Here is a 23,233-nt window from a genome sequence, read left to right as displayed (position 1 = left end):
AATGCTCATCGACGAGCAGCTCTTGGTGGTCTCTAATATAATCGTTGATTTATTGTAATAAGAATAATAAGAATAATGTCTAGTTTTAATTTTAGTTTTATTTTTTAGTAGTGCATTGTGTCATAGTTAAAGTTATATTCAAAGGGATAATCAGTAGCTGAAATATTGTCTCACAGATTACATGATTTCATATGATTTCATCTGATTACAAATAATTTTTTTCACTATATATGAAATAATTTGGTAAAATATACGATTTTATTTAATATTATACCATGATTTCTCGTGGTTGCATATGTAATTATCCGATTATACATAGAGATTTTATATGAATTTTATAATTCTCTGTTCCACGATTAAGATAAGGGCTCTGTCCTACGATTACAAGTTTACCCCTTTGGTTATATTAATTATGTCTTTATAAGAGAGAGAAGTAAAAATAATGAACTTTAAGACTTCTGGGCAACTCGACAATATACTTTTTATTTCCTTTTTCCAAAACAAAGTTTTAAAGAACATTATATCTGGGAGAGATGCTGTGGCTATCCTACCTACCGCTTAAAGGTTAAACTCACATTAGATTTGACATTTTTATTTCGTTTCAATACAAAGCTAATATAAACATAGATCGTTAGACAATGAAAAATGTGTGTGTGACAATAAACTGATATAAATTAAGATAAAACTGACAGATTATAGAAATATGAGAATTAATAATTACTAATTTATTTTTAATAAATTGTATATATCATTGGATTGTTTTATAAATCGAATTTCTGTATTTCAAAGTACTTTCGCCCATAATTTAGAATAGACTGTTGTTGAAAAATCACGATGTCGCGATGGATGAGAACGGCATTCCGCAATTTCGCGCATCGAGTTTTTACGTCACAAGAGAAACCACGCGAAGAAGAAGAAGAAGAGATGAGGGAACCGTGCGCGGGAGATTCGCGAAATGTTACCGTTCCTGCTAACCGGTGGCGAGCCGTCCTATGCGGAGGGATTTTATCGGACCCACGAATCGGCCGCACTTCGTACGTCCGCGGCGATTTAAAAAGAAAACGACGTTTTATCGTGCCGCACGATCGATAAGGTATTATTCCGGAATGGAAGCTACGAGTCTGCTCTTCACAGCTCGGCGCGTAAGAAATGGAGTATCGTGCCCGGCGAGATATTAAGCGTCACTCATACTGTATGACCGAGCCATCAAGAAATAATTCAAGTACATATATGTCGCGGCGATTTAACATCTCTATGTTTTATCAGCGCCGTCGCGTTGCTTGTCGTTGATCCTTAACTGATACGTTCCCGATGATCAAAAAGACAGGTCCGTGATCTTTATATATAATCATGTTTGTTCAGCTCTTGATCCAGATTTTTCCTTTCTTAATATGAAGGATATAAATAAGGACTGATTATAGTATTCACAAAAAATTGAGTAAGCAAAAAATTGAATTATTTAAAACTATATTTAAGAAATTAATGTACAGTTTTGGCCAGCACTGCAAAAAATTGACGTAAATAGGTATTTCATATCTAACAAAAAATAATTTAAAACAGCTTTATTAAAAATAATATTTGTTTTTTTATAACAATTTCAGTATTTTGTTAGTTCTCCCTTGGCTTTTATTATCGCACCTTTTCCAAGAAAATACAATTGTATAAAATATCATTGAGGTCTAAACTAGCATGCCAACATGAGCAGAATTAGGTGAGATATATGGAGAATTTAGTGCTCTTTATGTGCTAATTTATTGCTTTAATTTTGATTTTGTTGCTATAATCGTTTAGCAAGAAATTGTTTTATGCTAATTTTAAAAAATGTTGGAACATGCCTGTTAAAAAGGTTAATATAGTAATAAAAAAAAATACTTATACCACAATTTAGTGCCAATTAATTGCTTCTAATATAAACTAGTTTAAATTTCGCTACGCTATCTTTTACAGACTATCAAAAATAATGTCATGCGCTGTCATATCATCGTATTGAATTCATTGATCAAAACGGAATATTTATGAAATGCCAATGCTTGCATTAGATAGTTTTGTTTGGATGCAAGATCCTACATAATCAACTAGTCCTATTAATTCATTTTTCATTTTCTTATAAATTCACATTCTTATAAATCCTTCAATTTTATTAGAGTATCATAAACATCAAATATAATACAGCAATTCCTAGAAAGAATCGAGATTTAAATCATGATTTAATTACTTTCGCCCGATGTTTTTCTCGCTCAGAAATCTTGATTTTATTCTTTTGTCTTTAAAAATTTAGATTTATGAAATTATAAACATCTCACCTGCTCATGTTGGCATGCTAGCTTAATAGACATTAAGGACAGTATTCATAGTCCGTTATTATTTTAAGATCATCTCAAATAATATCCTCGATAATGTATTAAGATGCTAATAGAGCTCTCTGATTCGCGGAAAAAAATGTTTCTGATTACAGCTAATTCTAATTAGCTGAAATTGCATTAGTTACTATAGCAATGAAATTTACTAATACATACAAAGGATTTGCTGCTGTAGCTATAAGGACGTGATAGCAAAATATGCATGTCTGTTACAGTCAATTTATTTAGCAACATGAAGTTAGTTGACATAGTTATATCGGATATGTCCGTGTAAAAGAAAATTGTCTCTACAACAGCTAAATATGGTTTGCTGAAACTGTACTTGCTACCAAATTGTCTGCTACACGGAAAACGTTTACTGCAATGATCAATACATCGACATAATAGCAAAATACTTGTCTGTTACAATGATAATATTGAGGCTTCACAGCTAATGGAAATTAGACCTCGCAGACACGACGTTAGGTGTCCATATAATACTATTGAATTTGACTGCCATACTTAATTTTTAGCTGTGACAGCTAATCTTTTTTTTCCATGGCTTATGGCATCTTAATACTGTACTTAAAACTGTCTCAAATATAAAAATCGGTTATAAATACCGGCATAAGAACTGGGGATGTTGAACTACTTATGGTCAAAAATAATATTTAGGGCCAATTTATGAAACAATGTATACTAGTGTGTCCGGTAATTACACCTAATATTCGAATAAATGAATAAAAAATGATTGAAAATACTCATTCGAATACACATTTTTTTTATTCGTCAAGAAACGAATAAATATTTTTTCATTCCATTTGAATGAATATTTTTTGAATATGATTACGAATATTTTTGTATTCGCTTTTATTCTGTATTATCTGCACATAGCTTGTAAATCTACAAGAGAAAACAGAAATCTATAAAAACAATGCGGCTACAATTATACCGTGCTCTTAGTCCACGACCTATACGATAGGCGTTCTTGTTTAACCTATAGGTTAAACAAAGACATTTTTCTTGAGAATAAATAATATATCTCGGAATTTAATGTCCTCAGACCATAATGAACGCGCCCAAAATATCTTATAAAGTGTTTATATTTATAATATTACTGTGATGTAACCAGAATTATATCGGAATATGTATGGCGCTCTATCAAATAAATATTTATAAATAAAAAATGTATGCTTTCTAAAATATTTTTCAACATTTCTAAGTTTCCTTCATAAAATCTGAATACTTCAATGACAAAAATAATTAAAATTCATTTTTTTTATTTAAAGTTATCAAAGTGCCGATTATAATTAAGGGATAACGATTGCTCATTGCAGCTTTCTTTTTCAGTGTATATTTTGTTTGAATGAATATAAATACTCGTTAAATATTCATAGTTTTTTTGTGAATAAATATTTTTTGAAAATCCAAAATTTGGAATGAATATATGATTACATTTTTTTATGTGAAAATTTTGAATAAATACAATTTGGAGCTAAATTACAAATTTTTGTATTTATCGGGCACACTAATATATACTGATAAAAGACGAAACCATAAAATGTGCTATAAAAGTCTTTTCCAAATTCATCGCGAGATTCAACGTTCATGGAATTTCGAGCGTTAGATAACGCTTGAATTCTTGAGCTCACTAAGTAAATGGAACGTTTGTAATATGTGCCGCGAGATCGTCTGCGTGGAGATGGGCGTCGTTTCTTATCAGCTTGGATTGCGGTTTGCTTCAAATCAGCACGCTAGTCGATCGGTCGCCAATTTCCTAAGGTGATCTGGATTCCTCTCTATAGAACAGCTGTGTCGTAAAATTGAAAAGAAACTTCTACTGATAAAAATCCAAAGAAATGTTACATAGAAAATTACACTTTGTAAGAAAAAAAAATTAAATAAATTCAATGTTTATGCATAAACATCTGTTGTGAATCCATACTGTTTTTATTTTACTATCCTTCGATCTTTATCTTTATACTATTACCTGTTCACATATTTTACTCCCATTTTAAATAGTTTTTAATACGAATATGTGAATGTGTTATTCGAAGCGCCGCGCGTTGTTAACTAAAGTCGGTATTTCTTTCATACAGGATTCGGATGGCTTCCGAGGAGTAATATTCGCGTTTGACGTCGTCTTCGAGACGCGAAAAGATTCTAACGAGTCGCGTCGAGTCTCGATTCCTCAAGATCGCCCGGCTTCGGCTGTAAAACCGCGCTCTTTATTTTCCGCCGCTATCCGCGAACGTGCATCTACATCTGCTTATGCAGATCCGCGGTCGTGATACCGCGCGCACACGTGGGCGGACTGCGAGTCCCTCGCCCTGGGAGATCGACTTATCCGGACGGAAACCCGAGAACCGCGGGCGACGTATATATGCGACGGGAATTGCTTCTGGTAGACGATAAAAAATGCCATAGAAGAGCCTCCGGGAAACGCGGCGAGGTAATTATCGTCGTTTGCCGCGATGGTCACCGCCGCGATGCTTCGTACACTCGCAGCTACAGAAATGTAGCTAATATCACGGACAGATATATAATACTTGATCTTTAAATAGCAAAATCACGATTTCATGGTGAATGCAAGTATAATAAAACTGATACACAAAAAAGATTTCGCTGAAGTAGGTATGTAAAAATTTAGCTAGATACAGATCTAAAAATAAATTTATTAGACGATCAAAATAATTACACTGTTAAATCTATAGTGTCAAATTTAATTTAAGTAGCCGCTGCTTCTACTCAATACATTATTTTATACTAAAATAATAGTTAAATGACACTAGTGACAGTGTGTCAAATTTAATCATTTTAGTACGAAATAACGATATGTTGAGTAGGAGCAGTGACTACTTAAATTAAATTTGATACTAGATTTAACAGTGTATGTAGAACTAATTGCTAAAATGTTAAAACTTTTGCAGCATTGCTCATCATACTTGAGATTTCTACGTAATTATTTTGATGATCCAATAAAATTATTTTCAGATCTGTATCTAACTAAATTTTTAGATACTCTAGCAAAATCATTCTTTCCGTGTAGAATTACAAAGTAATTAATAAAAGAAATTAATGCCTAAATTCTAAGCAGAATCGTAAGTCTCGTAACATATGTTTGTAAGACTTGTAAGAATTTTTAAGTGCTTATATCTTTACACAATATTTTTACAGACAGCTTCTTACTAGTCATATAATTTACTAGAAATCGTAGATATTTACGAATAATCGTACGTCTTACGATACATACGCATAAAATTAGAATGCTAGTCATAAGTTCTTATATATAAGTTTTACGAGAACGCGTTACGAGTCTAATGATTCTGCTTAGAATTGACCCATAAAATAGAGATATTATCATTCTAGCCAATTCTCCATTATACATTAATCGATATCTGATTAACACTTTCTAAGGAGACGATCAAAGAGAAGATAATCGAGAAGATAATTACGTCATTTGAAACATTGATCAGTTAGAAAATACCACGTCGTTTTAACAACGGGTCTTTCTTCTGGACTAGGTCGTTCCTTCGAACGAACGATTGTGAGATAAAATGTTACTATGACCTAAGAACGTTGACAATACGAGACTGGCGATTCATCTATGCAAAGATTGCGTTAAATGCAAACTTGTTTATGCACGAAAAAGTTTAGATGCCCCCGGGGAATAAATAGCACTTTGTGGAAACGGTAGTTCGATTTCTCATTGCTGCTGCATGCGTATACGCATTATGTATTATGCAGCGTTTCTCCCGATGCAATCATAAGGTAAATGTCCCAGTAACCGGACGTTTAAGCGTTAAATTCTCATAAACAATACAATTTATAATATCAAAAAGATTTTTAATATAAATATTTGTATTCATTTGAAAACTCAAGACTCTCTTGAGCAAGGAAAAATTATTTAAACCCACTTATAACAATTATTAATTAAAATATTTAAATAAATAATAGAATGCGTCAATGTACCAGTGGACAAGCCGGTCGGACACTGAAACGTAATTGTCCCAGTGCCAGTGTCCGACCACAAAAAATTGAAAAATTAATATGCTGATTGAAAATAATAATATAAATAGATGTTTTATGACAAAAGACAACTAATTCAAATTGATCTTTAAGGTAAAAAAAAGTATTTGAGATTAATATTAATATAAATAAATAAAGTTTTGTGTAACTGTCCGATCCCAGTGACTGGACACGTATCTATGTCCGGACATAACCTATGCCCATTTACATAATACTTTATTTATTTAAGTTAATATTAGTCTCAAATACGCTTTTTAAAACGTAATATTATAATTTAATTGTAATCTTTAAATGCAATTAAATTATAATACTGTAATAAAAAAAAAGTATTTTAGATTAATAATAATAAATTTTGTGCAAGTGTCCGGACATAGGTACATGTCTGGACACTGGGACGTTTACCTTATAGCCGACGAGGCGAACAACGCCAATTCTGCTCATTCGCGCGAATACTAATGCGCTAAGAGCATTTCCCCTGCGAACTGTGTTTCGCACTTACGTGTCTCACAATGTTACGCCGCGTTACGCCACCGTAATATTCGTGCGAGACGCATTGTGTACTTATCGTTACCAACGTAAATGGGCAAAGTACTTTGCGTGAAACGCGAGATCGCTATGCAATTGTATGCAACCGAAACCTTCGAGATAAACTGCTTAGCTCTGGCTATTAAAAATATAATTTATGAAAGCGATATTTCAAAAATTCCAAAAATTGATTAAACCATAATCACACTTCAAAAGATAAAATTAAAGGGGGTTATCAGTGATTAAATATATTTAAAAAATTTAGATCCTGAACAGATTTACATTATTGTATTCAAAAAATTACATTTAACCAACAAAATTCTAGCGAAAGATTGAAATTAAAAGACGAGATAAAAATCGAGATACAGATCTTGGGACCCCAGAGCCGAATGTTTTTTTCTGAAAAATTTAGGTGTGCAACGATCTCTAAATCTTTTTCACGGTTACAATGGCGCACAAATGCACAGACAGAAGTTATCGTTATATTATGCCCGCCGACTTTCGTCCACCGATTATTATTCAGACGTAATGCGTATATATTATCCGGCCGGCGTATGTATGTTACATCGCCATTGTTGCGTATTGTGAGCGCAGGTGAAAACTCAGCCGAGAGTCTCTCTCGCGAGAGGAATTGCCGCTCCGGTAGTGAGAGCGGTGCTTTTACGAGGCGAAGCTCGGTAATGACCGAAACGCACGGATTCTATTGTGGAACGCGTCCACAATAACAAACGAGAAAAATATCCGTTTATTACAAATAGTGCAAATAGTTGGACATTTCGCGATTAGATGTGCCCGTAAAACACCTTGAAAATAGTCTATAACTCGCAGAATAATAAAGAGACGATGAGTTGAGGAAGCATCTCACGCGTCGTTACGTTTTACTGTTAACGTACGATTTTTTTACGTAACGTTAGAAAGATTTGTATATACAGGGTGTCCGGAAATTAGCGCATCAGAATATCATAGCAAGATAGAGCGGACTAAAGTGAGTAGAAAAGTTCTCTACCATTTTGCAATTTTCGCAATAGTTAACGAGATATTAATTATTAAAAATCGCTCAATATTGGTCTTCAATAATTTTTTATTCAAATATTATCAATTTTACAGAAAAACTACAACAGACAAAAATTGTTTATTTTCTTCTCACAGATTCAAAGAATTTTTTCAGAATTTTTTATCATCTTTTTAGTAGGTACTGCATTTTCTTATTTTTACCGACATGAGAAAATACGGTATCAAAAAATTCTGAAAAAATTCTCAAAACTTTATGAGAAGAAAATTAACAATTTTTGTCTCTCGTTATTTTTGCTATGATATTCCGATGCGCTAATTTTCGGACACCCTGTATAAAGAAATTTAAACGAATATTTACGAGACTAACGCTCGTTTCTACCAGTGTAATTTAATTTTAATCTTGGTTAACTAACTCTATCTTTTTCTAGTTCTAAAATTTAAAAAAAGATATGAAGTAAGTTAGACGGAGATTAAAGTTAATCTACATTGGTAGAAACAGGCATAATAATTGCTAGATTAAAATATGATATTTCTCTAATTTCAATATCAATAAGTTTCAATGATAAAAATCGAAGAAAGCTTAAAAAAAGAAATATTAACGTTATTAATGTTTTGTGTTGTAGATTTTACAAAATTAAAAATTTCGGAGACTAAAGCAAATTGAAAAGCAGCAATCATTGAGCAATCTCAAAATCCAAAGCAGGAATAACGATGACTCGTTTACGCGGCATCCTCGAGCTTTCTTTTTTGCCGACCTTCTCGTTTGCTCAAATAAAGATGGGAGTTCGTTTTGGCGTATGTCCCGATTAAGATTGTGCCGCTAATTGTGTCTCGACCGCATCAGCAGCCTGCGTGGCAGCAGTTATTTCGATACATCCAGATGATGCATAGCGCAACTGTATTTATCTGAACTTCGTATATTATAATGGTTTTGAAGTAAAGAGTTATCAATAAAAATAGAATTTTATATAAAGAATAAAAAATAAATTTTGGATAAAGATGTTATCATTTCAAACTGTTCTTATTATCAGCATGGTCGCTTTCACTAATTGTAAGATCTTAATTTAATCTCCAAATTTTTCACAAATTTTTAATTCCAAACCAAACGTTTCACACAAAATTTCCCATCCTTTTTTTATAGTTCCAAAAATATATGATTTTTAGAATCCTCTATAATCTCTTCAATTCTACGAATATCCAAATTTTAAATCTCTGAAATTATATTATCTTTGTTTGTGGAATTTATTGCTTCTTTCTTGCACGATGCTTCAATGTCGCAAGTGTCCAAAACCGCAGAAATTTTCGTTCAAATCTATAATTAAATAGATCTGCGGTTTCATGTGTCTATAATTTTAAAGACCGTTTATCGTAAATTCCACGGAATCCCCACAGATATCTAATTAAAATACCTGTGATATTATAGATCTTCTTGCAAGATACGGTTTCAAAAACTCGCTCCATACAGTTTATATTAAAAAATGTTTCGCGGCAAGCATTTTTCTTTACGTAGATGAATACGCTATGCGGCTTCTCGATCTACAAATTCTTCCGTTTATAAACCGCCTTATCTCCCGACGTTTATTCTGATAAGCGAGATTTCTCTGCACTGACTCCGAGAGGCACGCGAGAAGCCGCGATTCCGGTCTTCGGTGGAAAATACGACCTTATTAAGGTGCTACATCGTAATATATCGCGCGACGCGATTTAAGCATGTTGACTACGTTAATTATGCCACTTAAATTAGGATAAGGCTGTCTTTGTGGACATCACGATCGAATGGATTCGTCGCGAAATAACTCGATTTCTCTTTCCTGATTTACTTAATTGCGCTGCTTAATATTTGCATGTCCATTCAATTCTACCGTGGGACACATGCGTTGAGTTAGTGCGTTGCGTTTCATTACATAAGCTGAATTAATACATCCTCATGACGCAGAGGGAGTAATTAATAAGCCAGTAGTACAGAATTCGCTGAGAGACAGAGAGAGAGAGAGAGAAAGAGAGAGAGGTTTCTCAGAAAATCTTATAGTAAATACATTATGGGATATTAGAAGATGCGGTAAAATGAGTTCGAGAGATGAAGAAATATAGTCTCGGAAATGCCTTGACTTGTATACAATTCTTAACTGCAAAGTACAACGTATTAAATGCTAATTACAAGCCGCTCACATAAATAGGCATTGATACTTTATACAATATATTAAGTTGTATTTATGTTAATTGGGTATATACTCATTAACACAGTTTTTTTTTCTGATTAATAGCGATATTAATATATCGAAATGTAAAGAATTTTCTAAAAATATCGCGTAGCAATTTGTGAATTTAAATTCTACACTCTTAATTATTATCTTCTTAGTATTTAAAAAAATTTTTCTTCAATATGATGATGGAATACTAATCAGTATACTAATTAGCATAAAGATTAAGATTTGTTTGGTGAAATTTTACAATTTAATGACTTTAAATTTCGTCGAATTTATAGACTAAATAAAATCTAAAAAGTATGATTCTTATCTTAATATCTATAATTTTTAATAGATAATCAATGCTAATATATTTGTCTTATTTTTTTAAATATTTTTAAAGATGGCATCGCAAATGGGATGGTTCATCGACACCGTGTAATTTATTCCGGGTCGCTGCCAGTTGACACCCGCCTACTTTTCTCGTTTAACAATACAGTCAAGATGATTTTGCAAATACTGCAGAAATGTTCGACTCGATCGATATATCTAGGGAGTCTCGAGACCTTTGACGTGCAGGCGACGCCGGTACAATCTAAAATTTACAATTCGCGTCTCGATCGCCCGCCTACGTTATTCACGCATGAGCAGTCCCTTCGCATAACTAAGGATAAGATAGTAAAAACGTCGCGCTAGTGGAAGATATATTTAGCCTGCAGAACGAGATCTTAAGCTTATTAAACGAAAATTCATGATACATACATTAATATCGCTACTAATCAGAAAAGAAAGTGTTCATGCTACAAAGTATTTAAAATAAATATCCTATTAACATAACTAAATTTACAAAATATCCATCCATCACTTATTTATGCAAGCTGCCATCCTGTGATTAGCATTCAATGCGATGTATGTTGCACTTTGCGGTCTCTCTCTCTCTCTTTCTCTCTCTCTCTTTCTTTGACAAGCTGATGTCGATATGCGTATTTCTAAACTTTCGCCGACTACAATCGCGAAATCTTAGTTTTTCAGATAACGATTAATCATTAGCATCCGCAACGCGACATTTACGGGCCATTATCCCCATGCACATCGAATTAATTTCCCGGTCGGCGAGGAAAACCGCCAGTCTCCGTTTACGTCGCAATATCTCGATATCGAAATCGCGAATACGTAATGCTGTTTCTCGTTAATGTTACCCACTTGATGTATAGGACGTAATTTTCTTTTAAATCTCTCGGAGATAATTTATATTAATAAAATAAATAAAAAATTCAAGAATTGAGAAATAAACTGCCATAACAATAATTTATTGTAAGCAATTATATTACTCTAAAACGGAAATCGTATTTTAAAGATATTTTAATTCTGGAAAACAACTTAATATGTAAATAAATGAAATCGCACATCCAACGTAAAGCTGGACCTCTCTGCACGTTTGCTTAGAATTCATGATTGAAGTGGTGTATAAGTGCAGCGTGCGCAATTGCAGGATTTGAAATGGCTGTTTCCGTGACTGATAGCAATAATCTGACAGGTGCATCAACGTCATTTATGTCGCCGTTGAGGCGATCCACGTTAAACGGAGCGTATCATCTATAGACGAAAGAAAGAAGTAGGTGGCATTCCATCACAGGAAGTTAATTAACATCGTGGACGGCTCTCGAGAGAGCCTCAGGTTGAAACGAACTAGATCTATCTAAATAAACCTGAAACTCATGAACGGCGCGCCGTGTCTCGCGGGTATCTATCTGCGTATCTGATGCCACTTATGACGTATGCTTAAACTAATGCAATGCTTACGAATAGTCGATCTTCCAGTCGATCCTCATTACCGATGAAATTCATTACTCCTTTCTGTGTTTTCCTCACTGAGAGAAAATAACGTTTTTTTTTCTACACAGAAAGAATGACTTTGCCAAAATATCTAAAAATTTAAGTAGATACAGATCTGAAAATAATTTTGTTGTACACTCAAGCTGATTACTTGAATATTAAAACTTTTGCAGTATTGCTCATTATGCTTGACTATCCTACATAATTATTTTGATGATCCAACAAAACTATTTTTAGATTTATATTTAGCTAAATTTTTAGATACTTCAAGTTTATTCTTTCCATACGTAATTACGTGAAATCAGATAAATAAGATTATTAATCAAAACACGTTTGAGACACTTGTTCCAATTACGAACGATTAATATACTTTTCTCGGAATTTAATGCACGCAATTATCCAAACCACATAAGTTTTAAAAAATAAATTAATATGGGAAAAAGAATATTTCTCATTTCCTTTAATATCTCATATAAGGTTTTCGCGTCAAGTAATTAGAAGAGAGATTTACGCATCGCGTAAACCGAGTTAAATTACGATACGCGGACCGGTCGTTTTAGTACTAAGCCGACGATACCCCGGATCCATCGAGATCGCACGATCCTTCCCCCATAACGGGATTTCGAGCGGCTGTAGATTACGCGACCCGGACCGGTAGAAAGGACTCGGTTATCAGCGCGATGACGAGAGATCGTCTCGGATTCGCGAGATCCGGCCAACGACGCTGAATGATTGCGATTTATGGGGTTCCTTATGGTAGCTGGCGATCTGGCGGACCGATCTCAAGTGTTTCCAAGCGGAATTTGTTGGCCGACTCAATCGTAAAGGTGCCGCCACAACAAGGCGTATCCGGATTTTACACATGAACTTTACAAGATCATTACTCCCGTTCGTCTCGCTCGTCAGGAGCATTAAATTCTGACATCGTACCAAAATTTTCTCAGCTTAGCGCGGCTTCTCGTCATCGCTTTACTTTACTTGTAAACGTCTTTATAACGTTTTAATGCGACCGGACTATTACGTCGTACTCGAAGCTCGAGTTATCTCACGCGATGAACTTTACTTTTGGTGCTCTTTATCGTCTCTTGAATTTAATTTACACGGTAGCGTTGCTTTTTGCCTCGCTTTTGCGGCCGGCTCTAAGTTGAAGTTGCCCGACATTTCGTTTAATCGCCTCAATCAGTCTATGCTGCGCATACTCAATTCGATCTTTTATCAGCAATCGCTTATAGCTTCACTTAAGACGTTAAAAATAAATATATAGAATCAGCAATGCGATACTAATCATTAGAGATTCTTCTCGCGTTCTTTTTCTAGCCTTTACAAATTATAAAGATATATAAATATAATTATGATATAAATAAGTATTTATAAAAACATACTCTTTTTATGAAATTGTACTTCCACACGCTTTAACTTTTACGATTTGAGAATTACTCAAGAAAGACGAACGAAGATCGATGCAGTGTTTGACGATCCGTGCGAAACAATATGCGCTCGTAAACGTGATCGTAAATTAAAATTAGCCTAAACGTATTACGCGAACGGTATTCTGCAATAAAAGTATGCTTCAGTCCCGTAAATCTCAAGCAACGTTTCTAAACTACCTGTCAAGGTAGATAAGTGCAGCGTACTTAGAATAGGCTGGGATAAATATCGCGAGTTTGCGTTAGAGTAAGATGAAGAGCCGCGCATTACTCTTCGCATTCGTGTCTTGCTTGAACGCAGACAGGCATGGGACTACCTTCGTATCGATATATATAAGGCCTTCAAGGCCCACAATAATACTGTGATTAATCTGTTAGATGGATACGAATAAGATGCATTTTATTACCGTTTGAAATTAATAAAATGATAGAATCAATGCAATTCAAATGAAATTGATTATGATATTTATAAGGAAATCATTAAATTTCTTTATGGGAGCATTTTAGTCTTTTTCAGATTGACAATTTACGATAGAAATTTCTGTTTTACGATAGAAAAGAAAAATATTGGATAATTCAATAAGAATTAATCTAGACATATTTGTTCTATGCTAAATGTAGCTATAAAAGTGAATACATAACGCAAACTTTGCAGCTGTTAAAATTAATGAGCGTATAAATTGTTTCTAGACTTGATGCAATTTTCTCTTAAAAGAAATTAGACTTATTAATATTTATGCGCGACATGTTTTATTTTACTTATAAAAAAGTGTGAGAGATTACTGATTTTTTTCGAAGATTTCGTATGTCATTTTAATTTTATTTTAAGAACGATCTAAAGTAAATGCGCGTGATGAGTTTTTATAATAAAATATAATAAATATTTCTAAATGATTTTTAATATTAAAACTGTGTATTTTTTAATGTCGTTTTAATCGAATTTTTAAATCTCTACCGGGTGAAAGAAACATGTTCGGAGATAAATGTCTTCCCATAGCATGCGATGATAAAATATCACGGGCTTACTTTGTATCGCGACTAAAGTCAGAGCCCAATAATAGAATCTAAAAGAAAGCATGCGCATACTGATGACGGCACTTACCTTTGCAGCCATCCGCCGACAAGCCGTAGTGGTTCACGTCGCAGCGATCGCACCGGAAGCCGACGACGCTCGGCGCGCACTTGCACATACCGCTTACGGAATCGCAGAACCCGTCGATGGCACCCACGTCGCAGTCGCATTCCCGGCAACCTGCGGTCACGTTCCCGTAGCCCTCAATGCAGGAGGAACAGTCACGACCGTTGAACAAAGGCCTGCAAGGACACTGACCGGTCGTCTGTTCGCAATGGACTGAATTGCTACCGAAGGGAGAGCAGTTGCACGCTGAAACACAAACAGTACCTATGTTTTATTAACGAAATTAATGATGTGTCCTTTAATCTAATTGCTACGTTAATTTGTTTTGTAGTGGAAAATATCTGATTGTCGCTATTTTTGGCAGATCTGTCATAAACATTCGATAAATCTTAATAGTAGTTTATTGGGATGCTGGAATGACCAAATTATCACATTACAGTCGTATAAAATTCTTCGAATTGATCGAACGGAATAAAAAATCCTTTTATAGGATTAAAGTAGACACAAAATTAGGAGGTGGTGTAGTGGACTTTCTACTAAAATCGAAAAAAAGTTAAAAATTTTTTAACATTCTTTCGATTTTAGTATAAAATCCACTGCACCACCTTCTAATTTTACGTCTATTTTAATCCTGTAAAAGGATTTTTTATTCCATTCAGTCAATTCGAAGAATTTTATACGACTGTAATGTGATAATTTGGTCACTCCAGGATCCCCTTAAATGTTAGGGATATAAAACGTTTGGGCAATATTGTGTTAATAATTATGTTACTAGAGAACTTTCAATGTAAATATATTTTCGTGTAAAAAAAAAAAATTTATTTCAATTACAGAAAAAGAATATATATAATTTCTAAAATATCGAAATCCGAGGTGATTATTCGCAATTATTGAACAATTTCAGAGTTTATAGAGATCGTCGCAAAGTATGGGAGTACTTACGCATGCAATTCTGTTCCAGAGGATTTCCATAATGCGCTTCCTTGCATTTCTCGCACTTCCAGCCCTCAGTATTGCCGCGGCATTCTAAACAGCGACCCGTTTCCTGATCGCAGGCACCACCGTTGCAAGGACACCGTTCACAAGTACCGCCAGGTATCACAGGATTACCGTAAAATCCTACATCACAACTTTTCACCCAAATCGAAATTAAAGCCTTCCGTTTCGATGATAATATTGTAATAATAATTATTACTCGATTATATGCAACTTTAAAAAAGACAATGATGCCTAACAATTATAGCCATTTTAACGGACACTATTTTTTATTATAATATATTAAATTGAATGTCTCTATTCATATTATAGTATAAATTTTTAATTCATAGGATTATTATAGTCTTTTAAAAGAATATAAAATTGCTAAATGCAATTGTAAGAGACAATTGTAATTAATTAATTTACTATGAATAATGTAATTGAAGCGTTTTCATATTTATTACTTGTTATTCGCGATGTAATTACTGTATTATTATTTACAATTTTATAAAAAATATTTATTTAAGATATATTTATTTTCCTTACGTTTCGCAATGATCTCCGGTATATCCTTCAGGACATTGCGTGCACACGTATCCGCTATTCATATCAATGGGATCGTCAAGTTGACAACTCGGACTGAAATTGTTGGAGTCAACGGAAAGTGGACACGCGCATTTCTTACAATCCTCGCTGGTGCCTTTCGTTGCGATACCGTAATATCCTATAGCGCAACGATCACACTTTGGACCTACCGTATGATGTTCACACATCTGGAAATTATACAGATGACGTGCCACGTAAATTAAAATTAAATATTAGTCTATTAAAACCGCGTCAATTAAACACAAATTTACGATTGAAAGTTTTAACTCTTTCAATTAATAGTGAAAATTATTTACTTCCTAAAGAAATATATAAATAAAGAAAATGTGATCTAAATTAAAGTCACAAAAAAATTGAATTCAAGGAAAAATGAAGAAAGTCAGCTTTGTATATCGTCATTTTTCGTTGAATTTTTAAGTTTTAAAAATTTAACAAGATTTCTCTTTTCATCTTTTTTGGAATAAACTGCTTTGAATAAAAATAATTTTAATTTACGTTAGTTCTTGTTCTATCAAATACAAATATGAGCATGTTATTTTTATTTTACCTGTTTTCGATAGTTTTTCATATTATTTTTCACGAAAGCATGTGTATATAAGTGTATATTGCAGTGTGTTGAGTTCGGATCCATGAGTTTGCTAAGCCCAAAAGGGATGACTGTGCGGATCAGTCATCTCTGTGGAAATTAAATTTTCCTACAGAAAGCTAACTAGTATCGCTATCTGCACGGCATGAATATACAACGAAGTAAAGGATTTTCGTTGCTGAGTCGGTAAAATAGCTCGCGCGATCTATAGATCCCGTAATCTATAGCTGCCGCAGATCGCAGGATCCATGCGAACTCAGGTACTTAAGCATGTTGCTATACCGACTGAAGATCAGACTGAACATCAACCGAACACAGTGAAATATTGAAGGTATTTCAGAGTGGCTACGTTAAAGCCAGTTGCACACTGGAGAACTTTTCTTACACATTTTTTTTATATGTTACATCATATATTCTTGCTAAAAAATTTTTTTTTCAATACACTTATGGTTTTAATATAAATTACTAGTAATATTAGAAAATAATTTATATTTATTAAATTGATTTATATTAATTGTGCTAATTTATTAAGTTCATTATATTAGTAATTGATTGTTTTGATATATTACATTATCTTTAATATTTTATTTGGATATATTATGGACAATAATATATCTAATAATAGTAAACATTTTTTTAGTAGTTTCTCGTATGTTATACTTTGGTTTCCATTTTATAAATAAAATAAAATTAATCGGGACTTACCCCACATTCGCCCATTATGAGATCGCAGAAGCCCGCATGACTGTTGCAGTCACATTTCACGCATATGTGACGGTCCTGATGATCGGAACCATTGATGAGCATCTTTACGTATCCCCAGGCACATTTCTCGCAGGACATTCCTGTGTATCCCTCGGGACATTCGCATGTTTCGACCAGATTATCGGTTTCGCCATCCGGTGATAATTCGCCTACCGTCAATATAGCAGACTGGAGACTAGTAAGAAATAGAAAGATTGCTTCGTTACGCCTTACTATAAAGCTAAAAATCTATGCGCGAACTGTACGTTCGATAAAGAGTTGGAGATTTATGCACCTTCCTTCAATTTGCTCCGAATGATATCGCGCCCTTATCATCAGGTACTTGAGATCGGCGAGAACGCGCATCATCTGCGCCCTCGTCACAGGATCCCCGCGAAACTCGGTTCTCCTCAATCTGGTCGGGATGTCCTGAACGTCACTTCGCACGTGAAACCAGCCTTGCTCTCGTAAAGGCACCGCTATTTCAGCTTCTTGACCATTGTACTGTTCCTCGCCGTACGCTATGCGCATCCCATTGTTACCCTTCGCGAGTGTGTGAATTGTACGTTATTATATATATATATTTTTTCTTCTTAGGGCTTGGATTAAATGCGCTTGGAAAAATGCGAGAGCGGATATTTACAACTAGGATAACGTTGGGCTCCGTGGTCGGTTTACCACTGGTGTCGCCTCGCATGACAACCCACGTAACGGAGTACGTAAGATTGCTGCCGTACGAGGATACGCGATTCCCCGTGTAAATCTGTGGCGCCAGCCAGAAAGGACTGTCATACTCGACGTCGAACGCTGCCACGGTCAGCCATTCGTTGTCCGTGTCCAAGGTGGGAACGACTGCCCGAGACGCGTTCATGTCAGTCACCAACCAGTTCTCCAGTGTAGAAATCTAAGAAAAAAGCAAGTCACACGATCCGTCTTCCGTTATTTTATAGGTCTATTATCGCTTTTTTGTTTTATCTCAATTCCAATTACTTTGAAATCGTATTTTAATAAAAAAGAGATAACTGATTTCTTAAAGAATCATTTTATATATATATTATAATATTTTTTAATTTATAATAATTAATATTATTCATAATCATATTAAAAAATAATTTTATAATAAAGTTTTTCAATAAATTAAGCTAAATTTAATTTCGATAAATTATATGCCATAAAGATTCTTATGGATATTGTCTATATTATATAACGTAATTCGCGTTTTTTGTGCGTTCCAGTCGTTCGACGTCATTACTGTCATCGTAATTGCGGGTCTGTAATTTATTGGCGAGAGTGATAAACTATAATTGTCTCTTTATACACTTTATCACGCACGACGAGAACGTCGCCCAAGATTACGCCCTAAACCGAATGATATGCCCGCAGGAGAACGTTAACTAATCGTTTTGAATTTTACACCTGTCAACCCGATCTTGACTTTTGACAAATGAGGTTTTCCGCTTATATAAATCAGGATAAATCTTATCTCATATACATATAGAGTTACTCAAGATTAATTGCTCCTATTAACAAAATGTCTCAATAAGCAACGAATTCCTGTGCATTTTTCAACTAAGAAAATTTTCCTTTGACTAGACACTCAATTTTGATAATGTAATAACTTTAGTTTCTAACTAAATTCTCATTAGGTAACTGAGTATTAATTAATTGCGCAAAGAAAAAAGCGCAAAATGACAGAACTACACACAGAAAATATTAATTGTTTGTTTTAAATATTTCAAAAGTTCATATATCCGCAAATCAAGTTCATAAGCATCAAATTTATTCAAAATAAATTCTGAATCCTAGAAATTTAATACTTTAATACTTCAATCAATATTATTAAATTAAAATTAATTGATTTGCTTTTTTATTATATCTATATAAAGTTTCTTTTGCGCGATAACTTTATAATATTTTATAATATTCTTACAAAAATAAATTCTTGTTTGGAGTACATAACAATAAGTTTTTTTTAAATTGTATATTTTAAAACTATTATCAAGAAAATTCTTTGTTAAAGATAACTTACTCAATAGAATAAAAGTAAACTGAATAATCATTTTTCTTACAATTAGAATTATCATTTCGGTAAAATGAAATTTTTCTGTGTATATAACTTCAGTATTTGAAGTTTTCCTATTCTAGTAAAGATGTCATATGTTTTTTATTTAGCTTTAGAAGCTTCTTTAAACAAAGACTTACAATTTTTATAAAAAAAAAACTTACCATGCTGTATCGTAATCTCGCAGTAGTGCAGCGATCTGCTACGTCAAAGCAATAGCAGGGCATGCAGCCATCGAGATCATCCTTCGTGAGTGCGAAGTATCCGGGTTTGCAACGATCGCAGAAATCCCCGGCAACATTCGCCTTGCACAAACAGTCGCCCTCGCAATCATGGGACGGCAGGATCCCGCGGGAATCGCAGGGGCACGGCATGCAATCGGGAAATTGCCGATAACCGGCAGCGCATTGGTCGCATTTATATCCTGAATATCCTGGCTTGCACTCGCACGCACCTGCTACCTGGAGCACGATCGGTATTTAGATCATTTAGGATCGATCGTGAGAGCCTCGTTTAGAAATTACCGGGATAATCGATGCGCTCGTAAATCATGATCGCGCAAGCGATTACACGCGGCTGATCACGTTCCTCCAAGATTTTGCGAAAACAACCGCGGTAAATTTACGTCGGATGGCGGAGAGACAAAGAACTTTTAATGCTCCAAGGAGCGTTAATCGAAAAAAATTTTTTTTACGTTTTTTCATTCATTACAAAAATTGTATATCAAAGCTCACAAAGAAGGAATTTTAATACATGCGAATTTATTTTTCAACTTGTTGAATATAATATCGTTCCCTTATTTCAAAAGTCACATAACTCAAAGTGCGAGTTATTATCATATTTGTAGAGTATTTCATTAATCAATAATCTTCTATCAAGCTAAAAAAATTATTTTTTCCCTTTTCTGAGAACTTAATTTTTTTAGATGTGAGGGACTCTCACTTTTGAAGTAAGGGAGTGATTAAACACATTTTTGCTAGGATATTTATGCAATTGAAATTATATTAAACTCTTACCTTTCCCATACGCGTGTAAGAATCGTCTGGAGTGCAGTAGCCTGTACTACCACGTATGTTACAGTCGCAGGGCAAGCAGGGTTCCGATGCATCAGGTGCAACGCCGTTCGGCCTGTAGTAGCCAACCTCGCATTTCTCACAGTTTATACCGGTCGTATGTTCCTAAGATTTTGCAAATATCTCCAAATGTACTCGTAATACCTTATTTCTTAACTAATCCTATTTTGTTCTATTGCTTATCCGACATTCTCAATATATTAAGTATTAATAATTTTATAGATATTTATTAACCGCACAAAAAGTTAATTTCTAAGGATACGAGGAACTAATGCCTAAATTCTAAGCAGAATCGTAAGGCTCGTAATATATTTCTGTAAGATTTGTAAGAATTTTTAAGTGTGCTTATACCTTTATACAATATTTTTGCAGACAGCTTCTTATTAGCCATAAAATTTACAAGAAACCGTAAATATTTACGAATAATCGTACGTCTTACGGTACATTCGCATAAAATTAGAATACTAGTCATAAGTTCTTATACAAGTTTTACGAGAACACATTACGAGTCTTACGATTCTGCTTAGAATTGACCCATAAGTATGTTTTATCTGTACAATTTTCTGTAGGAAGTTTTCGAATCGTACCATAAGCATGTAAGAGTATATAGAAAATACTTGACTTAAAAAATTGACTTCAAGATTATTACTCAAATATTATTCTGTAATTAATTACTCTTATTAGAGGATGACTCGTTTTCCAGGATACGTGCGTTTGTCACTTTAAGCATTTAATTGCGCATTTAATTGCGGTGTTAAAACAGATAGTCTCAATTAAACGGAACGCGTTTGCGTTTCGTTTAACTTCTTATCATCTCACCGAGCAATTGACACACACGCCACCGCCTCGGTATTTCCCACGGATATCCATGGACATTCTCCTCTCGGCCACTTCCTGGTCGTATCTGCAGGACGTTGCATGGCCATTGCAGTTGCACTTCTCGCAGTGAAAGCCCTTGCCAGCTGTGCCGGGCTTCCACGGGATCTGATTGTACATGGGGCAGCATTTTTCGCATCTTTCACCGCACGTGTGGCGCTCGCATTCGCATTCCTGATGCTGAGAGATAACGTGAAATACGCTTATCAGATGCCGCGAATATCCGTGTTCTTAAGTTACGCTTATCTATTAAGTCATACGGCGAATACGCGCGATCTATTACAGATATGTTGCAGATAGGCTACAGGAGGAGGCGTTTACCAGTTATGCTGCAATATCTCTATGTAATAATTTTGCTCATTCTTGAGTCTGTTTGTGAAAACTTGCTTATCGCAAAGTTGGTTGGGACGTCATCGTTCTGTTTCCTTGATCTGCTAATTATTATCAAGAAATTAATAAAATTAAAGGCAATTTAATATTTATTGTTGAGTTCTTAATTAACGTTCATGACATGTTAATTTACGTATACATATCCATTTATCTTAGAATTTACGTTTTAAAATACATTTTTTATTTTATTTGTTTACTCATTGTGTTATTTTGGCACTAAGAAATGTTGAACATTAATTTTTATTCGGACGTATTAAACAAAATTTTCCGACACAATTTTAACAAGAATAGTTTTAACACAAATACACAACGTTTTTTACCGTGTATTATGTATGCCGTACCGAGAATGATACCAAAGAGTTAATAATAATAATTTAATTATATTTATTAACAATTTTCTCTTCATCACTTGATAAATTTTGTAGTAAAGTAAGTTGTTAATCTGCAATCGCTTTGGGACGCAAAATTAATTGATTGATTCATTGATTAGTCATGAATCGATGTATTCAGTAATGTTACTCCGGATGTTACCGCATTGCGGGATCATAAAGACGGGACTTCATAGACGCGGTCGCCTATGAAGTCCGAATGTGCAAACGATACGCATATAATCGCAGATAACTATATTACCAAGCATAGAGTGGAGTTCACATTGCACTGGACGTTATATATTCGGTTTACGAGTTTCACTTTGTCGTTTAAAGGATTCAGCGTCATAATATCATGGAACTAGCGTTTGCAACTAGCAGATTACCTAATCATAGAGGAAACTATAGACAGCTCAAAGATCTGAGTACGCTTTATCGTAAATTCTAAATTCTCAACAAACAAGAACCACTACATTCTTACTTCATCAAAATATCAAAAATTATGACACATATATGATTATATTTGAATATAATAAGAGAGATTATAATGAAAACAACTACAAAACCATCATAATTAATTGCAATACCATAACACTTTATACACTGAAAGAACAATCTTGATAAAGTATCTAAAAATTTAGCTAAATATAGATTTGAAAATAATTTTGTTGAATTATTAAAATAATTAAGTAGGACGTTTAAGCATAACGAGCAATGTTGGAAAAAGTTTTGATGTTCCAATAATAAGTTGGAGTGTCTCACATAATCATTTTGGATCCAACAAAATTCTTTTTAGATCTGTATCTAGTTAAATTTATAAACACTTTAGCAAAATCATTCTTTTCGTGTAACAATAAAATCAATGATCATCTTCAAGTTATAAATGACGGTTGATTAATGATTAATGATTAATCGAATAACTCGCTTTCACTGTCAGAGTTACTTTGTATTGACTCCGTAATTATTGGAGCATATATTGAATTGGGCCGAAGAAATCGTACAAAGAATTAGCCGAAAATAAATTGCGGCAGGATTAATGATTCGATTTCACCGAAA

The 23,233-nt window shown here is 34.0% G+C and overlaps 1 protein-coding gene across 1 annotated transcript in view; it reads right to left on the bottom strand.

Moving 5' to 3' along the window:
* Positions 1-23,233, bottom strand: part of wb (wing blister) — a 187,244-nt gene that overhangs the window by 103,011 nt on the left and 61,000 nt on the right. Inside the window, exons 5-13 of the mRNA XM_018458304.1 lie at positions 21,363-21,599; positions 20,487-20,648; positions 19,635-19,931; positions 18,052-18,312; positions 17,704-17,951; positions 17,370-17,604; positions 16,019-16,245; positions 15,437-15,624; positions 14,459-14,740 (exon numbers count right to left, since the gene is read on the bottom strand). Coding sequence (XP_018313806.1) covers positions 14,459-14,740; positions 15,437-15,624; positions 16,019-16,245; positions 17,370-17,604; positions 17,704-17,951; positions 18,052-18,312; positions 19,635-19,931; positions 20,487-20,648; positions 21,363-21,599 — 2,137 coding nt within the window. The remainder of the gene's footprint in view (positions 1-14,458; positions 14,741-15,436; positions 15,625-16,018; positions 16,246-17,369; positions 17,605-17,703; positions 17,952-18,051; positions 18,313-19,634; positions 19,932-20,486; positions 20,649-21,362; positions 21,600-23,233) is intronic.

Source organism: Mycetomoellerius zeteki, unplaced genomic scaffold (genome assembly GCF_001594055.1).
Source record: "Mycetomoellerius zeteki isolate Tzet28-1 unplaced genomic scaffold, Tzet1.0 scaffold72, whole genome shotgun sequence".
NCBI lineage: Eukaryota > Metazoa > Arthropoda > Insecta > Hymenoptera > Formicidae > Mycetomoellerius > Mycetomoellerius zeteki.
Note: the sequence above shows the minus strand (reverse complement) of the source record. Positions and strands in the feature narration are given on the sequence as shown.